At 32.8% G+C, this 18,886-nt stretch overlaps 1 protein-coding gene across 2 annotated transcripts; it reads right to left on the reverse strand.

Annotated features, from left to right (window-relative positions):
• Positions 1 to 948: 948 nt before the first annotated feature.
• On the reverse strand, positions 949 to 6,064 carry LOC127733959 (RING finger protein 37-like). Of its 2 annotated transcripts, none has more exons than XM_052243448.1 (2): positions 5,948 to 6,064; positions 949 to 4,025 (listed from the first exon to the last, which is right to left on the reverse strand). In XM_052243448.1, coding segments are annotated over exons 1-2 (1,149 nt in total). In that variant the 5' UTR covers positions 5,950 to 6,064; the 3' UTR covers positions 949 to 2,878. The 2 variants fall into 2 exon arrangements, with proteins under 2 accessions (XP_052099408.1, XP_052099409.1); XM_052243449.1 differs by having other exon boundaries at positions 5,904 to 6,042.
• Positions 6,065 to 18,886: the final 12,822 nt, after the last annotated feature.

Genomic DNA, 18,886 nt, shown 5'->3' on the forward strand with positions numbered 1-18,886 from the left:
CATTTGATAATTATATACACTAAATACCAGCGCAATATCTGTAAGGAGAGATGAGGGATAAGATATAGTTCTTAACTGTTATTAACTTTTATAAGTCAAATGGAGTAGTTAGGTCAAAAGTAGCTCAACCATTACAAAATGTAAGACATGATATGTAACTTCTCACTAAACCACTAGAGAGCCCTCTTTTTATGTGAGGCAAAGAGACTGATGCACACAAAGCAAATGTTCATAAGTTGTCATTTTTCCTAAATTTTGACAGCAATTAATTCAGGATGTATTCTTGATTGTAATATATGTTTTGTTAACTTCCAAGCACTATGTATTTTGGTGGGGCAACCAATAGTTTTGACACAGGGAATCATATCCTAATAGCAAATGATACCTTTTTTTTCATTTAAAACCTAGCAAAAAGAATGCATATTTTGCCTCTATTATATATCAATTTTTGATGACATCCTACCACAAGAAGATGCTTCCCAAATTTTGTGATTTTTTAACAAAAAGTTAGTTTTTAATTTTTTTAATTTGTCAATCGCTTTGAAATAACATAATACACCTATATCATGTATATATCAGATTTTGTTAAAATCCTATTATAAGAAGACATTTTCCAAAATATACACATCTACATATTATGCATGCAACAACTGTGCAAAATTTCAATGGCCTTTAACCTATACTTTTGAAGTTTTTTGCACTACAAAAGGCATTTCTCAAAATTTGTAAGTGATTAACAAAAACAAAATTTTTCTGAAAATTAATAAGCTGAATTTCATAAAAATATGATTTTACCTAATAGCACAATTTATAATGTACTGAAATCTTACAGGATATTTTAACCTCTTCCTTTTTCATAAAATACTTTACTCTACTCATGTGGTACATAAACATTAACTCAAATTATCTTTTCTTTCCGTAATTATATTCTCTTTTCATATATATATTTATAAAATTCGTAAGGGTTCCGCGGAACCCAGTGTCTCGCCTACTTTTTCTGTTAATCGCAGGCTCAACAAAAATGAGGAAGTAAATCAATAAAAATATTCCTCTTGATACTATCTTTTGATTGTAAGAAGCTTCTGTCCAAGTTTGGTAAAAATCCAGGATAGTTTATGAATCTAATAAATGTTTAAAAAACTTTAACTGCAGACTGAATGTAATGTTAACTGGAAGAAAACAAAATTTCCTTCTAGATACTAGCATTTGATCATAAACAAGCTTCTGTCCAAGTTTGGTACAAATCCAAAATAGTATAAGAAAGTTATTAAAATTTTAAAAACTTTAACCACAGAGTGAATGTGTTGTTTCCTGGCAGAAAATCTAAGTCCATTTAAAAGTAAAAAATGGATTTATTTTTTTTACAAAATTTCCTTCTAGATACTAGCTTTTGATCATAAACAAGCTTCTGTCCAAGTTTGGTACAAATCCGAAATAGTATAAGAAAGTTATTAAAATTTTAAAAACTTTAACCACAGAGTGAATGTGTTGTTTCCTGGCAGAAAATCTAAGTCCATTTAAAAGTAAAATAAGGAAAAAATGGATTTATTTTTTTACAAAATTTACTTCTGGATACTATCTTATGATCATAAACAAGCTTCTGTTCAAGTTTGGTAAAAATCCAGGATAGTTTAAGAAAGTTATTAAAATTTTAAAAACTTTAACCACAGAGTGAATGTAATATTTCCCGGCAGAAAAACTAAGTCCATTTATAAGTAAAATACGGAAAAAATGGAATTTTATTTTTACAAAATTTACTTCTGGATACTATCTTATGATCATAAACAAGCTTCTGTCCAAGTTTGGTAGAAATCAAGGATAGTTTAAGAAAGTTATTAAAATTTCAAAAACTTTAACCACAGAGTGAATATTTGTGGACGCCGCCGACGACGGAATGTAGGATTGCTATGTCTCGCTTTTTCGACTAAAGTCGAAGGCTCGACAAAAAATGAATTTTCCACAATGTTTACTGTTATAGATAAATAGATATTCAAAATGTATTGCTAATATTACTGTATGTATGTTTGATGTGTTGTATTTGTTGTAATTCTTGAAAATAACAAAAATAAAAAATAAAAATGATATGCACATCTACATACATGTATCATGCCCAGAATTGTGCAACATTTCATTGATCTTTATTGGCCTCTTACCTATACTTTTTGGAATTTTTGTGCTTACAAAAAATTGTTGACGGACAGACACAGTGAAAACTATTTGGCTCCCACATCCTCGATATGGGGCCCTATTAATTATATACCAAATTATAATTTATTATCAAGGACTAGCAACAAAGGAAATACTTTTTTTTCAAAAAATTGCCAATATGTTCTATTTATAGTGTATTTTGTTATACCTTTTAAATGGCTTTAAATTAAAACATATCTGGCATGCTTTCCAAATAGATGAAAAATATTTATTAATAAATTCACACTAAGTTTATTATTTAATTATGTAATATGTGCACGAACTGCATCACTCCTTTCTGTTGGAATTTTACAAATTTGACATAAAACTGTGTTTGGAGACTTTGTCAGACAATCTCTACATATGTAATGACAACAGGAAAGTCTATAATTAATTTGGCTGTCCACTGTTTTACAAAGGCTACATCCAACAGGTACTTGTTGTGTTTTAACAGGTTTTGTAAACGATGGTAATGTCCCTAGTGTTGTCAATAAGGCACTATCAAGACTACTCTGAAGATCAGATTCATGGCTTTTTAAACCCTTTAAAGTTTCACTAAATGTCAAATCAATTATTTCATCACATTCCGTAGGTCTCTCTGTATCATCTGCTGTCAAATCAATTATCTTTTCCTTCTTTGATTTCTTTCTATCATCATGTGAAACCCCGTCAAACTGATCACTATCTTTTGTCAAGTCAAGAACAGAATCGAACACATTTTTTCTTTTCCCAACATTCTTATGTTAATATTCATTTTTTTTGTAGGAGTTATGCTAGTAGATTGTTGTAAATTTACAGTACCCACAAGTCTGCTTGTAGACGGTCCTTCCTTCACCTCTCTTCCTATTGTCCGTGGTATATTTTGCAGTTTATCTGAATGCCTAAGAACAAACTGATCTATCCTCCCCTTCAGTGGAAGATTTGGGGTTGCCTTTTTCTGACTGTCAAACAACATCCCTGTGAAGGGATCACTTGACAATCTACCCCATGAGGCTTCTGCTGAAACATGTTTTTCTAGTGTTGACTGGTCAACATTTTTACCACATGGCAATAACATTGGCATTGTCATGATTTCCTGAGTGATACTGTCTATAAAATCCTCTGGAATATCTACATCATTACATGAAAAAAGATCACAGTTTGATTGCTGCACATTGTCAGCTTTTTCGTTTTGAATCTTAGCTGAAACGTCACTACTTCTTATTCTTGGTGAAAACAATTGTTTAAGTTTGTTGATGACACATTCTGAGCATGATTTTGAAGGTCTCCCGTAAACTTCTAACTTCTTGATACACACTGCACTTCCACTAACAGTTCTTGTAATTCTGACAGTAAGATGGCTTACAAAATTTAAAGCACTTGATCTTCCATGTCTCAGTTCACCATGGTAACTGTATTGATCCATTGGTGGAACTGAACTATTACCGGAAGATTCATCATATCTAAACTGACCATTTGTGAAACAAATAACTCCAGGTTTATCAACAATCATTTTACCAATAGGAACAAACAAAGAACTTTTGCTAGATAGTACTGGTACTTTGTTTTGAAGCAAATGTGATGTGTCTACTTTATTTGAACATGTATAAATTTCAAATCCATTTGATTTTTGTGCCCCGACTACTGGGTTAATAATAACACGGAAAACTTCAATATTACAAGGAAATTGTAAAGTAACATTAACAGGAGGTCTGACAAAATTCTCTCCAATAAATCCTGCCATTTTATTCTGATAGTGAACAGATACCAGATTTCCAACAGGGTTGCTATCTGTGCACACTTTGTCACAACTGATGCTGGACATCCCACGGCCATCACAAAAATCAAACATTAAAACCCTGAAAAAGAAAAGATATCATTCAACACTAACTATTAAGCCTTCTTCCAAAATATCTTACAATATTTATGTTACATTGTGAATTTTATTGTACATTGTATTTAGCACTTGAACTCAAGATATCTGGTTGGAGACTCACAACTGTTTTATTATTTTTTTTATTCATAAACCTCTAGCTGAAGAAATGTAGTCATTTGCATGAAAATTCTTTAAAAAAAAGACAAAAGTATGCCCACCTGCAAAACCTTTGAATTTTAATGAGTGAAAAGTATTTTGTTGTTTGATTGATTGATTGATTGGGGTTTAATGCCACTTTCAGCACTATTGTGCTATTTCGTGGCGGTCAGTTTTTATTGGTGGAGGAAGCCGGAGTGACCAGCGAAAACCACTGATCTTCAGTAGGAAAACTAACAATCCTTGTCAATTAAAATTGGAGTGGAGCTTATCTGTCATGTGCGGGATTCGAACTCACAACCTCAGTGTTGACAGGCGTGTGATACAGTAGATCGACTACTTTCACAACTCGACCACTAAGGCCCTTTTGTTGTTTGACCTGAAAGTATCCTGTGTCTGTTAGACACATTTGATGCCCTAATATATATCTATATATACATGTACTTCAGGAACCTCTTCAGTTGTTATCTTTTGTTTTGAAAATTACTTTGAGTGCCCTGATTTCTTGTTTTCTCCACCTTATTTAAGTAATTTTCAAGCAATACATATCCAAGAGCTCAGCACTGTTTCAAAATGATTTGTAGACAAAAGCTTTAGTTAAATTAAAATATCACAATCATTTGGCCAAAACAGTATGGGATTCTTTCAATTGTGGCCAATTAACAAGCAAGGAGTATGTGACATGTACATCTATAATGCAACATCATTTAATTATTATGCAATTATTGTTCTGAACCATCAAAACCTCAATGTTGACCACATGAACATTAACCCTTAGTAGTCTGAAATAAACAATAGAATTAATGAAATACTGATTATTATTACATTGGTTGCAATGAATTACATTGATTTCCCAATGAAATAAAAACCGATAATATCACATGTGAAATAAACGTGGTTATTTCACTCCTCTGACGTCATACAACAATCGGCGTTGTCAAGACGTCGATAACGTCGGATCAAAACAAATTGTGAATGCGTAGAAAAAGATATAGTTCCTTACGTTTTCTACTTTAATTTCATAAAAAAGCCATTTGCCAATGTAATAAAAAGAATAACTAATCAAAGAATTCAAATATCGAAAAATATTCAACTCGTGACCGAATAACACTGATAATTAACTCATGCGCTACGCGCATTCGTGAATTAATGTGTTGTTCGGTCACTCGTTGAATATTTTTCTCTATTTTAATTCTTCGATTAGTTATTCTATAAATATCATTTCACATGATTGACAAGTTAATAACCTTATCTTGGACAAAGTGAAAAAAGTCACAATGACTTTACCCATGTTTATATATGCCAAAGCATCTTGAAAAAGAGCACAATGCTGTGGGTTCCTATTTTAGGGGTTCTGAATCATGGCATATTTTCTTATTAGGGCAGCCAAACCAGAAAATAAAACTGGAAAATGACACCCAAAAGGCATTAGATGCTGTGAAAAAGACGCACAATGTAGAAACATGCTAATTTGTTATAGATAAAACACTATTTACAATATTTAAACACTAAGAACTGGTTCAGTTAACCAGTAAATGGTCTAGTTATGGTGAGAATGTAGACTTTTTTATCCATATTGAATTGTTCAGGTCTACATATATAAGGTTATTCTAATCTAAAACAAACAGAGGTAAAAGTTATTTTGTGCAGTTTTATAGGAATAAAAAGGGACCCAAGCTCATATCAATGAAGGAACTGTATTTACAATGATATTCATAATTTGCAAGTCATATTTGTCTTAATATCTACATTATCTTCCAAATTCTGCTCAAAACATCTCTTTGCTCTAAATTGAGGGAAAAACAGAGGGATGTTCCACGACAGGGGAGTGAAACAGTTGAAACTTTAACAGTGTAGGCAGTTGTGTTAAATTGTGACTTTTGATCCGGTCTAGGCACGATGATAGAACGATATCAGATATATGGTGAATTGAGATCGTGCGCCTGCCCGTTTTTCTGGTAAATGTTGAATTGGTACTCCAAATAGTAGAGGGAAGAATAAAGAAGAAGAAGGTAGATGTTGACGGTATTCGTTTAATTAATTGATTAAGAGCATTGCATTTAAAACTTGTCACCACGGCGAGAAGGAGAAGAGAAAACTTTTGGATCCACCAGCTTCATACTTTAGAACCTGATGGGCTTAATGAAAAAGACGAGAAAAAGATATAGGAAAGATAAAGAATAATTAATTATACAACATCGTCCTTTATATATCTGTAATATTGGCCAATGGACGTTGCAAACTTCAACTAGAAAGGAGTAGGCCCGGTAAGACCCCTTTTTGGCCCCAAAATATACCATTTCAATTATTTGTTGAAAATGTAAACTTTTAGCTATTTATTGAAAAGAATAATACTTTTGTTACATAAATATCCATGGGCTGTTTGTGACATTACACAGCACATGGACCAGGAACTTGCATCCTTTATTCATGCAAAATTACTAAAATCTTCAATTTCTTAGCATTTATGCTAATTTTAGACGGTTTTTGTCTAAAATGGAAGTGGCTGCACTTGTGTTCAGTCTTAATATTTAGATATATGTTGTATTTGATGATGATACATAACATATATAAAGGTTGAGACTGAACACGAATGCGGCCATTCTAGACAAAAACCATCTGAAAAGTGACGTTTTGTGGCATATTTGATAGAATTTCATATTTAAGCTTGAATTTAGGCGTCTTTTATGATTAAATCACTTCAAATCTATTACATAAATGAATTGAATCGACTGAAGAAGACACTTAAGTGTTTAAAAAATGTCAAAAATCTTTCATCAGATGAATTTTTAAAAAAAACCGGACCTTCTCCTTTCGTAATTAAATAAATAATCTTGAACTTCATCCAAACTTTGAATTATTTACAAGGCAGCAAAATTCATGTACAATGACTATTTTTTTGTTGCTATAAACAAAAATGCACGAGAATGGAAAAACTGCTCAATCTGCATATTTTGTGGTATGTTTTCTTTCGTTGTTGATAAGGCTGATTTAATTGTTGGTTGCTTAAAGTCCAGTGGCAAATATTTCATGCATGTTCAGGACGAGAAAACATTTTGATAAGGATGAGTGAGGGTATGACATTTCTTTTTGTGTACGTAACAGTATGTGCAATATCATATTTACAATAATCCTCCTTCATTTTGAAAGAGGTATATAAAAATAAGAAGATGTGGTATGATTGCCAATGAGACAACTCTAAAAGGCCCTGAAATGACAAATGTAAAACAATTCAAACGAGAAAGCTAACGGCCTGTTTTATGTACAAAATAATGAACGAAAAACAAAAATGATATACAGCAACAAACGACAACCACTGAATTACAGGCTCCTGACTTCGGACAGACACATACAGAATGTATAAGGTCATGATAAGTAGATTTTATCATCATCACAAGCCCTGCACATTTTACAACGTTCTTGTCTGTTATCTAATTTAAATATAAATGCTGAGCGAAAAAAGATAAGCAACAAACATTTTTAATTTTAAATAACAAAAATAAACTATATCCAAACGAAGAAAATTAACCACATGATGCAATTTTAAGTTGACCAAAAATGATTAAAAATTTATTTCCGCAACTTTTTGTAACCAAAATATATGCAACTGCTAGTATACATGTAGGTCATTGTAAGCCTTCAACAATGCGCAAATGAATTTTTTTATCTCTTTTAAATGGAGCAATGAAAGTCTTCAGAAAATGACAGTACATTTTTGTTAAGTTTTTTTTAAATAAATTTCAATCGGCAAGCAAATAAAAAAAAAACTATAAAACAATTTGTAGTGGATTAAGGATAAACCAAATTACATCTGTAAAAAAAAAACCTGCCTACATCCCATTATTCTGAATTGAAAAGGTCCAGTCTGACTGAGAATCAGAACATGTACTTTTATATTAATGTACCTAAAATATCACTGCATATGATTCCATCCTTTTTCAAGCTTTAAAACAAGATAAAGAGTACAACAATCATTACAGGTATAAATTATATTTTTATTACACATATTTATTTATAATGTACATGCATATATCAATAATTTCTCTTCTTATAGCATATGACCATATGGTTACGGAATCAGCATCATATAGGTCTATATAGAGAAATCCAACAAAATTGAAGACTTAATCACTTTGATTGTCCGCTAGTCTAAATACCACATGTGAAGATAGTTGGTAAGATAAATTCGTTACACGGTGTAATTTTACTAAATTCTTTCATAGATAAAAAAAATTTGATTAAATAGTTAATTTGGCTGTACCTGTAGAAAACTTATTAAGAACGGTATTTCACATCCTAAATTTTACGGTAATATTGTACTAAAAGCGCGGAAATCACTATGTGATCCGTGTAAACTCATCGAACCTTTAAAACTTATTAGTAAAGGTTATCTTACCAATGTTGTAATTAGATCTTTGACTATAGTTTACATTGGCACAAATATCGATTTTGTCATCAGCAAATTAAAACATAACTAAATTTGTATTCTTTTCAAACGGTTTTTGGGATGTATAAATACAAATCCAGGTTTATTTTCTAAATAGAGAACTTTATCTATATATATGACATTATACATATTTATTAAAAGGTTAACTCCTAACTATCCTACTGTCTGTCGATACTTTTATTATGGCATTGCACAAGTCATGTCTTCTTTGACTGTCCATGACGTTAAAACACTCAATCCCTGGGGGTGTGTTTTAGTTGATTTTAGTCTCTGATGCATTGTTTTTTTTTATTATTAATTTATTTTGGCTTTTAACTACTCTCAGATCGTACTTTCGTGTTAATTTGACCTGTTGATACAATTTGTAATGCATTTTTGTTATTTAATGTTTACTTATTTAGTGTTATATCTCGTCTCACTATTTTTAATATATACCACATTCGATAAGTGTTTGGTATGACGATAAATTTTCACTTCTGTTCTCGTACTATGAAAAACAAAATTATTTATTTTGTAAAAAATATTTCCGTACTCCATGTATACCTTACAACTTTTTTATTTACCTGTGTACGTTATTTTATTTGGCGGCATTTTGTCCAAGGTTATGGTTGTTTTTCTGATATTGTTTTACATCTCTCCCTTTTTTTTTTATCAATTTTGTATTTACATTGTGTCATAGATCAATTTTATTCGTTCAGTGTATGTTTACTTGTTTTTGTTGATATGTCTTTTGATTGAGTTAAGCCATTTCAATTGATATTTTATAGTGTGTCTTTCTATGTTGTGATGTTACACTATTGTTTCAGGTTAGGGTGAAGGAAGGCGCCTGTTAAAACGTTTAAACCCGCTGCATTTGTTTGCACCTTAAGTCAGGAACCTGTTGTTCAGTGGTTGTCGTTTGTTGATGTGGTTCATAAGTGTCTCTCGTTTCTCGTTTTTTATATAGATTAGATCGTTGGTTTTCCTGTTTGAATGGTTTTACACTAGTCATTTTTGGGGCCCTTTATAGCTTGCTGTTCGGTGTGAGCCAAGGCTCCGTGTTGAAGGCCGTACTTTGACCTATAATGGTTTACTTATATACCTTCTTCACGGCTGCACGTGAAATAAAAATAGCAAAACACGTTGCACGAAAATAACCCTTTACCACCCTCTAAATATATAAGGAGAAAAGCGAGGCGACAACAAATAGTCCAAATGGTGTTAGTGACTGTCACAACATTATTTCTACAGTTGTGAAAGAGAATTTACCTGCACAAAAACGCAGGGACGTAACATATAGAAGTTACAAAACTTTTGATATTGATCAAATTACAAATGATTTACAGAAAATAAAGATTTCAGAAAATTGTACTGAGAAAGATCTTAATAGTATATATGATGATTATGAAAAAGATTTCAAAAATATATTAAATAAACATGCACCTATAAAAGCTAGGTGTCGAAAAGAAAACCACTTCCATGTATGAATAAAGAACTGAGAGGGGCCATATATCGAAAACAAATGCTTTATTCACAATATACTAATAACCGGAGTGACAAAAAATGGGAGAAATTTAGAAAACAAAGAAATTTGGTAACTAAGATAAAGAGAAAATCAATAAAAGTATACTTTTTAAAACGTTGCTCTGGTGGGTCAAAATCATGCGAGTTTTGGAAAACAGTCAAACCATTTTTCTCAAAAAAGGGAAACTGAAAAGACCAAAACAAAATTATTATGTGAAAATGACAAAATTGTAAATAGTCCAAATGAAGTTTCAAATGTTTTTGATAATTTTTTCTCCACAGTAGCAGACAAAATTGGAGCAGATGTGGTATATGACCCCTCAAACCATCCAAGTATGAATGAAATTTTTAGTAATAGAGAGCATGTTTCTGATTTTGAATTTAAGAAAGTATCTAACGAAAATGTCGATAGAATCTTGAATAAAATAAACATCAAGAAGGATACAGGAGCTGATGGTATTCCAGGAAAAATATTAAAAAATTGTAAATCTTATATTGCACCACAGCTGACAACTCTTGTAAATTTGTCAATTGAAAATAACTGTTTCCCTGATTAACTAAAAGAAGCCCAAGTGACCCCCTTCATAAAAAGAGTGACCCATTATTAAAAACAAGTTTTAGACCAGTTAGTGTCTTACCCATATATTTTCTAAAATCTTTGAAAAAATATTCTGTTCTTTGAAATTTCTAGATCTCAAAGCATATACTATAGTTCTAATTTTTTTTATTTGATTTTTATAAAAGTAATCTATTTATTTAAATAGTTACCATATTTTTAATCTAAATTTTAAACTTTTATATAGGTAAACAATGTTTTATTTTATTCTAAATCTGTTGCTTAATTTTTATTGCATGCTATGTGTGTGAGATTCAACTTTGTATTACAGGTTGTTTTATATCTTAGACTGTTTTTATGCTATCTATATGTTTTTATATTTGATCAAAAGCTCCTTAGAGCTCCTTAGAGCTTGTGTTGTATATTTAACTTATGCTGAATCAAAATAAATTTTTCTTATCTTATCTTATCTTATCTTATAATAGTGGACACAAGTGGACACAGTGCTATTTCCATATATTATTAAGAATTAAAGAAACAAGGGATACAGGCGGACACAAGTTGGCACAAAGCTATTTCTATATAAATACTAAAGGAAAAAGGGCTACAGACGGACACAAGTGGACACAACGTTATTTCTATATAAAAATAATAGAAACTGGAGGCTACATGTTTTTTTATGGTTAAAGAAACAATTACTCCTATTTGGGATCAATTGACTATTTCGGTCAGGTTGATTTACATGTAGATCTTATTTTGCTGAACAATTTTGCTTCTTAGTTTCTCTCTGTAATAATATCTGCAAAAAGTGTTAAAATCATCTTCAGGGGTAATAAGTAATAACTCCTATTAGGGGTCCATTGTTTGTTTCTTCCATGTTTTTACTTATTTGTAGATCTTATTGTTTTAATTTATTTTACTGCTTCTCTCTATGTATCATATAGTATTCAATATATCAAACAAAAAAATTTAAATTTGCAAACAATTGACATTAAAAACTCAATATCTCGTAACTAGATTGTTCTATTTTTCTGAAAATTACATAGGAGATAGACCTGCTGATCATTTTTACCATCAGTCAGATTTGCTCACTGCTGTATTTTATCCATGTGTTCTCTTCTAAACAACAGTGGCCATGTTTGTTGAAGGATCAAATCCATAGATACAATTTTTAAACAAAATACCCAAAGGAATATTCAGATAAAGTCTGGTAACATTTGGCCAAGTAGTTTCAGAGAAGATTTGTTAAAGCTTTTACAACAACGGACGCCAAGTAATGACAAAAGCTCATATGGCCTTTTAGACCTGTTGAGCTAAACAGGAATCAAATGTTTCTGCGACTGGGGAATATTGGTTACACTTAAAAAGGCTACATTTATGGAAAATGAGGGTTATAATGGTTACATACATGGAAAATTAGGGTTATAATGGTTAAACGAGGGTTGTGATTGTTACACGCATTGGGAATGAGGTTCCACTCGACCAAATGCCATTTAACTTAGTCACAATGATACTTTCATGTATGTCATGTTCCATCCCCCTGCAGAAATTGAAGAAAATGGATGACATCCACCATTTTACAAGGGTCATTTTGAGGATTTTGTCAAACAGACCTTTCATTATCATCTGGAAATAAGAATAAGAGGCTCCAAGTATTATATGTCTCTGGAGACTCCAAAGAGCCCGTGTTGCTCACCTAAGGTCTATGTGCATCTTGAACAATGGACACTCTGCAACATTGTGGACTAGAATAGAATCTTGCCAAAATTCTCTTTTTTGTTGATTATTTTCTATGTTTATAGTTTCTCGATCATCTTTATTTTTCACATCAAAACACAAAAAACGGTAAAAAAAAGTCGTCAATCTCACATCTATAAAGAGTCCAATAACGATTTTAGCAAAATTTGGCTTATTTGTAGATCTTGTCTTGCTGACTAAAGTGGCTATCTAGCTATTACAGTTTTCAAGATAATAGAGAAAAAACCCAATAAAAAATTGGTACAATTCACCATCAAAAAAGCAATAACTCCTATAAGGAGTCGACTGGCAATTTAGGCCACAAGATTTATTTGAAGATCTTGTCTAGCTAATCATTTTTGCTTTTTAACGTTACTATCTGTAGAACTGTGTTGCTGGTCATATTTGCTTTTTAACGTTTCTATCTATAGAACTGTGTTGCTGGTCATATTTGCTTTTTAACGTTTCTATCTATAGAACTGTGTTGCTTGTCATTTTTGCTTTCTAAAGTTTCTACCTATAGAACTGTGTTGCTGGTCATTTTTGCTTTTTAACGTTTCTATCTATAGAACTGTGTTGCTGGTCGTTTTTGCTTCTTAAAGTTTCTATCTATAGAACTGTGTTGCTGGTCATATTTGCTTTTTTACGTTTCTATTTATAGAACTGTGTTGCTTGTCATTTTTGCTTTTTAAAATTTCTATCTATAGAACGGTGTTGCTGGTCATATTTGCTTGTTAAAGTTTCTATCTATAGAACTGTGTTGCTGGTCATTTTTGCTTTCTAAAGTTTCTATCTATAGAACTGTGTTGCTGGTCATATTTGCTTTTTAAAGTTTCTATCTATAGAACTGTGTTGCTGGTCATATTTGCTTTTTAAAGTTTCTATCTATAGAACTGTGTTGCTGGACATATTTGCTTTTTAAAGTTTCTATCTATAGAACTGTGTTGCTGGTCATATTTGCTTTTTAACGTTTCTATCTATAGAACTGTGTTGCTGGTCATATTTGCTTTTTAAAGTTTCTATCTATAATATAGATCTATTATAGGGTTTACGATATTACGCAAAAATACAAAGCAATAGTAACAAGAGTGCACACGCTGAAATGTTTCGCCTACTATATTGACCATCGATTTTATGTTGATAGTCCTAAATATAAAGTTTTACTACAAGTATCACATTAACATTTATGATCCAAGAAAATGAGGTCAAGGTCAGATAAACCAAGCCTGAAATACATGTACACCTTTAATACAATCATTCCATACACCGAATATAGATAACCTATTGCTTATAGTATGAAAGAAACAGACCAAACCATGAAAATTCTTAATGACCAATGAACCATGAAAATGAGATCAAGGTCAGATGAACCCTGCCAGACAGACATGTACAATTTAAAATCATTCCATGCATCAAATATAGTTGACATATTGCTTATAGTATCTAAGAAATAAAGTTAACCAGGAAAACTGAACATTGGCCAATAAACCATGGAAATGAGGTCAAGGTCAGATGATACCTTCCCGACAAACATATATGCCTTACAATCAGTCCATACACCAAATATAGTTGACCTATTGCTTAAAGTTTAAGAAAAACAGACCAAAAACACAAACACTTAACATTGAGCAATGAAGCATGAAAATTAGGTCACGGTCAAATAGACCTGCCAGACTGACATGTACATCATAAAATATTTCTACACACCAAAAATAGTTGACCTATTGCATACAGTATAAGAAAAACAGATCAACACACATAAAACTTAACTTTTATCACTGAACCATGAAAATGAGGTCAAGGGCAGATGACACCTGCTAGTTGGACATGTACACCTTACAATCATTACATACACCAAATATAGTAGACTATTGCTTATAGTATCTGAGATATGGACTTGACCACGAAAACTTAACCTTGTTCACTGATGCATGAAATGAGGTCGAGGTCAAGTGAAAACTGTCTGTGAGGCATGAGGACCTTGCAAGGTACGCACACACCAAATATAGTTATCCTATTACTCATAATAAGAGAGAAATTAACATTACAAAAAATCTTTAACTTTTTTCTCAAGTAGTCACTGATTCATATAAATGAGATCAAGGACAATAAACATATGACAGACGGAAACTTCATATCATAAGGCATCTATATACAAAGTATGAAGCATCCAGGTCTTCTACCTTCTGAAATATTAAGCTTTTAAGAAGTTAGTTAACGCCGCCGCCGCCGCCGCCGCCGGATCACTATCCCTAAGTCGAACTTACTGCGACAGAAGTCGCAGGCTCGACAAAAATCAGTCTTAAAGGGTCGCAACAACTAAAATAAGAAGTCGTCGAGACAACTTCAGCCATGTTGACTTATCTTGCTGTTCATTTTTGCTATTTAAAGTCTCTCTCTACATCTATTATATTTTTCAAGATAATAGGCAAAAATGAAAAAAGGTAAAATTGGTCACTCTAGGACAATGACTCAAATAAGTTTTGATGTTAATAGATAATAGGTAGATCTCAGCATTTTGAACGTTTCTGCCCGTCAGATTTTCTATATTTATAAGAGTTTTCAAAATAATACAAAATTTGCATTTTACAAATGTTCTATTTTAAGCCATGTCGACCATGTTGGTTGGCAGACACTCAACTAGATACCCCAACGATGATTGTAGCCAAGTTTCAAACTTCTTTTGTTACCACAACCTAACATACTATGAATTTTATTCCAACTTCATACTACTGTTGTAACCGCGACTAACATACTACTGTTATTGATACCAAACCTTAAAAACTACTGTTGAAACCGCAACCTTACATACTTCTGTTATTACCGCAATCTTACATACTACTGTTGTTACCACAACCTTACATACTCCTGTTGTTACCACAAACTTACATACTTCTGTTGTTACCACAACCTTACATACTCCTGTTGTTACCACAACCTTACATACTACTGTTGTTACCACAACCTTACATACTCCTGTTGTTACCACAAACTTATATACTACTGTTGTTACCACAACCTTACATACTACTGATGTTACCACAACCTAACATACTACTGTTGTTACCACAACCTTACATACTACTGTTGTTACCACAACCTTACATACTCCTGTTGTTACCACAACCTTACACACTCCTGTTGTTACCACAACCTTACATACTATTTTTATTACCACACCTTACATTTTACTGTTGTTACCACACCATACATACTACTGATGTTACCACACCTATCATACTACTGTTGTTACCACAACCTTTCATACTACTGTTGTTAACACGACCTTACATACTACTGTTGTTACCACAACCTTGCATATTGCTGTTGTTCCCACAACCTTACATACTACTGTTTTTGCCACAACCTTACATACTACTGTTTTTGCCACAACCTTACATACTGTTATTGACACCACACCTTACATATTATGATTGTTATTCCAACTTACATACGACTGTTGTTAACTCACTATACCTACTACTGCTGTTACCACAACCTTACATACTATGATTGTTATTCCAACTTACATACTACTGTTATTGATACCACAACCTTAAATACAACTGTCGTTACCACAACATTACACACTACAGTTGTTACCACACCATACATACAACTGATGTTACCACACCTAACATACTACTGTTATTACCACAACCATACATACTGCTGTTGTTACCACAACCATACATACTTCTGTTGTTACCACATCTTACATACTTCTGTTGTTACAACACCTAACTTACTACTGTTGTTACCACAGCCTTACATACTATTGTTGATACCACAACCTTACATTCTGCTGTTACCACAATCTTACATACTTCTGTTGTTACCACAACCTTACATATTGTTAATGATACCACACCTAACATACTACTGCTGGTATCACAACCTTACATACTACTGTTCTTTTTCACAACTTATATACTTCTGTTGTTACTACAACCTTACATACTACTGATGTTACCACAACCTTACATACTACTGCTATTACCACAACCTTACATACAACTGTTGTTACCACAAACTTACATACTACTGTTGTTACCACAAACTTACATACTTCTGTTGTTACCACAACCTTACATTCTGCTGTTACCACAACCTTACATACTACTGATGTTACCACAACCTTACATACTACTGTTGTTACCATAACCTTACATACTGCTGTTGTTACCACAACCTTACGTACTACTGTTGTTAACACAACCTTACATACTACTGTTGTTAGCACAACTTTACATACTACTGTTGTTAACACAACTTTACATACTACTGTTGTTAGCACAACTTTACATACTACTGTTGTTACCACAACCTTACATACTACTGTTGTTACCATAACCTTACATACTGCTGTTGTTACCACAACCTTACATACTGCTGTTGTTACCACAACCTTACATACTGCTGTTGTTACCACAACCTTACATACAGCTGTTGTTACCACAACCTTACATACTGCTGTTGTTACCACAACCTTACATACTACTGTTGTTACCACAACCTTACATACTGCTGTTATTATCACAACCTTACATACTGCTGTTGTTACCACAACCTAACATACAGCTGTTGTTACCACAACCTTACATACTGCTGTTGTTACCACAACCTTACATACTACTGTTGTAACCACAACCTTACATACTGCTGTTGTTATCACAACCTTACATACTGCTGTTGTTACCACAAACTTACATACTCCTGTTGTTACCATACCTTACATACTACTGATGTTACCACAAACTTACATACTTCTGCTGATACCACAACCTTGCATACTACTGTTGTTACCACAACCTTACATACTGCTGTTGTTACCACAACCTTACATACATCTGTTGTTACCACAACCTTCCATACTATTGTTGTTACCACACTTTACATACTGCTGTTGTTACCACAACCTTACATACTACTGATGTTACCACAACCTTACATACTGCTGTTGTTACCATAACCTTACATACTACTGCTGTTACCACAACCTTACATACTTCTGTTGTTACAAACTTACATAATACTGTTGTCACCACAACCTTACATATTTCTGTTGTTACCACAACCTTACATACTGCTGTTGTTACCACAACCTTACATACTACTGTTGTTACCACAACCTTACATACTGCTGTTGTTACTACAACCTTACATACTACTGCTATTATCACTACCTTACATACTGCTGTTGTTACCATAACCTTACATACTGCTGTTGTTACCACAACCTTACATACTACTGCTGTTACCACAACCTTACATACTGCTGTTGTTACCACAACCTTACATACTACTGCTGTTATCACAACCTTACATACTACTGTTGTTACCACAACCTTACATACTGCTGTTGTTACCACAACCTTACATACTGCTGTTGTTACCACAACCTTACATACTTCTGTTGTTACCACAACCTTACATACTACTGTTGTTACCACAACCTTACATACTTCTGTTGTTACCACAACCTTACACCCTTCGCTGTTATCACAACCTTCCATTCTTCTGCTGATACCACAACCTTACATACTACTGTTGTTACCACAACCCTACATACTTCTGTTGTTACCACAACCTTACATACTACTGTTGTTACCACAACCTTACATACTACTGTTGTTAACACAACCTTACATACTGCTGTTGTTACCACAACTTTACACACTTCTGTTGTTTCACAACCTTACATACTTCTGTTGTTACCACAACCTTACATACTACTGTTGTTAACACAACCTTACATACTACTGTTGTTACCACAACCTTACATACTGCTGTTGTTAACACAACCTTACATACTACTGTTGTTACAACAACCTTACATACTGTAATTGTTACCACAACCTTACATACTACTGTTGTTACCACAACCTTACATACTACTGTTGTTACCACAACCTTACATACTACTGTTGTTACCACAACCTTACATACTTCTGTTGTTACCACAACCTTACATACTGCTGTTGTTACCACAACCTTACATACTACTGTTGTTACCACAACCTTACATACTGCTGTTGTTATCACAACCTTACATACTGCTGTTGTTACCACAACCTTACATACTGCTGTTGTTACCACAACCTTACACACATTCGTTGTTACCACAACCTTCCATACTACTGTTGTTACCACAACCTTACATACTGCTGTTGTTACCACAACCTTATATACATCTGTTGTTACCACAACCTTACATACTGCTGTTGTTCCTACAACCTTCCATACTACTGTTGTTACCACAACCTTACATACTACTGTTGTTACCCCACCTAACATACTACTGATGTTACCACAACCTTGCATACTACTGTTGTTCCCACAACCTTACATACTACTGTTTTTGCCACAACCTTACATACTGTTATTGACACCACACCTTACATAGTTCTTTTGTTACCATAACCTTACATATTATGATTGTTAT

The sequence above is a fragment of the Mytilus californianus genome, unplaced genomic scaffold, assembly GCF_021869535.1.
Source record: "Mytilus californianus isolate M0D057914Y unplaced genomic scaffold, xbMytCali1.0.p SCAF_3, whole genome shotgun sequence".
NCBI lineage: Eukaryota > Metazoa > Mollusca > Bivalvia > Mytilida > Mytilidae > Mytilus > Mytilus californianus.